General features: G+C 59.8%; 1 protein-coding gene across 1 annotated transcript in view; it reads right to left on the bottom strand.

Annotated features, from left to right (window-relative positions):
- The window catches only part of ISG20L2 (interferon stimulated exonuclease gene 20 like 2), a 4326-nt gene extending 1972 nt beyond the window's left edge, over positions 1 to 2354 (bottom strand). The window contains exon 1 of the mRNA XM_006923496.3: positions 1540 to 2354. Within this exon, the coding sequence (XP_006923558.1) occupies positions 1540 to 2241 (702 nt within the window). The 5' untranslated portion in view covers positions 2242 to 2354. The remainder of the gene's footprint in view (positions 1 to 1539) is intronic.
- Between the last annotated feature and the right edge of the window lie 487 nt (positions 2355 to 2841).

Raw genomic sequence — 2841 nt, 5'->3', positions numbered from 1 at the left:
GGTTCTGCCTCGCTACCTGAAGCCCTTTAACCATCATTGTTATGCTGGCCTTAGGCACAAGCCTGGGACAGACGCAGTCAAACAGGGCTCCTGGGAGGTGACAGAGGCCCCAAGTCATACATGGACAGATATGGTTTTTGAGGGCAGAGGATCTATGGCTTTCATCAGACTCTCAAAACGTTTACAACTCCTAAAAGATGAAGAATCACTTGCAGACTAAGGCCGCAGAGGGAAGGGACCAGGTGGCCATGCGTGTGCGGCTCCGACAGGACGCTGGTCCCACCGCCCCCTGCCGCACCAGGGGTGTCCCCCAGCTGCTCCGGAACCTTATCCACAGTGACTTGGAATCAAGTAACTGCTCACCGCCTCAGGACCCTCAAGTCTGCGGACATGTCACCAGTGAGGACAAGCAAGGACTACGCTGTGGACTCTGACGGCCATTCCCGGAACAGGGCTCCGGGCGGACTGCGGGCGGGAGCAACGGCGCCGGCACGGCCAGCACGTGGCCGGACGCATCTGGGCGCACCTCGGCCTCGCACCCCAGGGTGGACGCTGCAAAGTGCTTTCTGCTAAGCAGACGCAGCCCAGGCAGCCAGGCATGCCGCTGCTCCTGACTTCACCCGCAGCCTGCTGTCCAGCACCGCCGAGGCCCATCCGCGCGGGGCGGCTGGCTGCCTCAGACCCGCCCCCTCCGGCCCCTCCCAAGCCTTTGCTGTTCCTCTGCTCTTGCGTCCGAGTTCTTGCTAAAACCCAACCATTTCACCCCTGACGAACCTACTCCGACTGACTGTTCTCGCATAATAGGAATTATTGGAACAGTGTCTGGAAAAGGCAAGGAAAGCGGAGCTGAAGAGACAAAGTAGACCGAGGGCGCCCTCTGGAGGCCTTCCGAGACCAGCAGGCTCCCCACCACTTCCTCCCTAAACCGCTGCGGCTCGCCCCGCTTTCTGTGCGGCTCGTTTGTTGTGCTCCCAGCATCCAGCGCAAGGCTGCAGTGAGGAGGTGTGCTCAACCGGGTGCAACGAGAAGCCGGGCGTGCCAACCCCGCGTCTCTCACCCCTCACCGCACGCTGCCTGTCTCAGTGTGCGCACAAGGCCCCGGCTGTCTCAGTGTGCGCACAAGGCCCCGGCTCTGCCTGCCAACGTGCTGCCCTCCCCCACCCGTCCAACCCGTCACAGGCTCCTCCTTGCTTAGGAAGCCTTCCCCACTGCCCTTGGCTCCAACTGTACAAGGCATCCCCAAACTGAACCCTCTGGCCCTGGCACTCATGCCTGTGCTCTGCCCCGCACTGGCTGTCATTTCTCGGTGGACGTCCCCAGTTCCGCAGACCAGGATTCTGCTCGGGACCTAAAGCAAGCCCTAGCTAATGAGTCCGTTACACCGGCTAACTGGAACTGTGAACTTTCACCACGCCTTACGTCAACAGGAAGCCTTCTTCGTCAGCGACGTTCCACTTCCTCCTTCCCTCCATCCGCAGTCCTCTGGCGCCCTCCTTCCCCACCCACCTCGCTGCTGCCATCGCGCCCCCTGCACCTCACCTGGCTCCGCGCAATCTTGAAGGGTGTAGCATTCACCATGTGCTGCTTCCGGATGCCACTCCACCTGGTGCGGTAGTCCACGATGTGGCAGGGGGGCAGGATGTACTCATCGTAGAGCACGTCTCCGTTGTAGTTGACGATGCTGCATCGAGCCAGAGAGCTAACATGGCCCTTGGGTCCTGTGCCCACCATCTCACAGTCAATCGCCACCATCTTCTTTGGCACTGTCTGGGAGGCTCCGGAGCATGTATTCTCCGAAGGAGCCTGGGTGGAGTTCTGCGGGGCATTCTTCTGGGGGCGTGCTGGGTGGCTCTTAATCTTTGGAAGGGCGCTCTGGAACTCCCCCAGCAAATCTACTTTAGCCACAGAAGAACCATCTTTCTGGGACGGGGCCGGGGTCAGCCAAGGCACGGCAGTCTTCTTGTCCAGGGACTGCTCTGACCCACTGCTGGAGGCGGTGGCCTTCTTCTTTGGAAGGGGAGGGACCTTACAAGTGCCATCTGCCCGAGGAGCCTCCCCTTTCTTTGGAGGTTCTGAGTGCAGCTTAGGCGCCTTGCTAAGGGGCTGGTTCTTCTTATTCAGAAAACCTCTCCGTTCCAAGAGCCTCCGCTTTTTGACAAATCTTCGGTGTTTGGCATTCCCCTCTAACGTCTTTTTGGGGGGAGGTTCGCCGAAATCCAGATTCAGCAGTAACGTGGACATGAGGATGGTGGATAGCCGAACACCAGTGGGAAGAGTGGCTTATGGATGGAAAGACAGAGGGCTCGCCCCCTGCTGAAACCCGCAGACCAACATCTGGAAGTCTGTAGTGCACCCTGGGGAAGAAAATGAACCTGCTAACGGAGCCCGCAGGCTGGGGAGAGCAGTAAGACCCATCTCCAGGGGACCTAAGGGAGGCGATGGATCAGAGCCCCCTCCCAGATGAGGGGGAAATGAGGAGGGAGACTCGGCCGGAAGCCTCACGATTCACCAGCCGTGCGATCTTACGAAGCTCATTTCCCCTCTCTGGGGTCTGTCTCACTTGTAAACTGGGGGCTGCTGGGGCCAACCAGCTTGAACTCTGGGAGTCTGGGAAGCCTGAACAGGTGAGCTCTGTCACCTGCCCAGGGAGGGAACGTGCAAGTGCGCTCGAAAGCAGTGCTGAGTACGGCGTCGATGATCTCTGGGTTACCCAGGCATCCCGAGCGCGGGCCTCACGAACCGAGATACAATTCCAGGTACCCCCTTCCCCCGTCTCCAGGTGGAGGGAATCTCCACATGCATCTCCCCCAAGTCCTCCCGAGGGAAGACCTCTGACAAGAC

Source organism: Pteropus alecto, unplaced genomic scaffold (assembly GCF_000325575.1).
Source record: "Pteropus alecto unplaced genomic scaffold, ASM32557v1 scaffold49, whole genome shotgun sequence".
In the NCBI taxonomy this organism is placed as follows: domain Eukaryota; kingdom Metazoa; phylum Chordata; class Mammalia; order Chiroptera; family Pteropodidae; genus Pteropus; species Pteropus alecto.
This window is presented reverse-complemented; position numbering and strand designations above follow the sequence as displayed.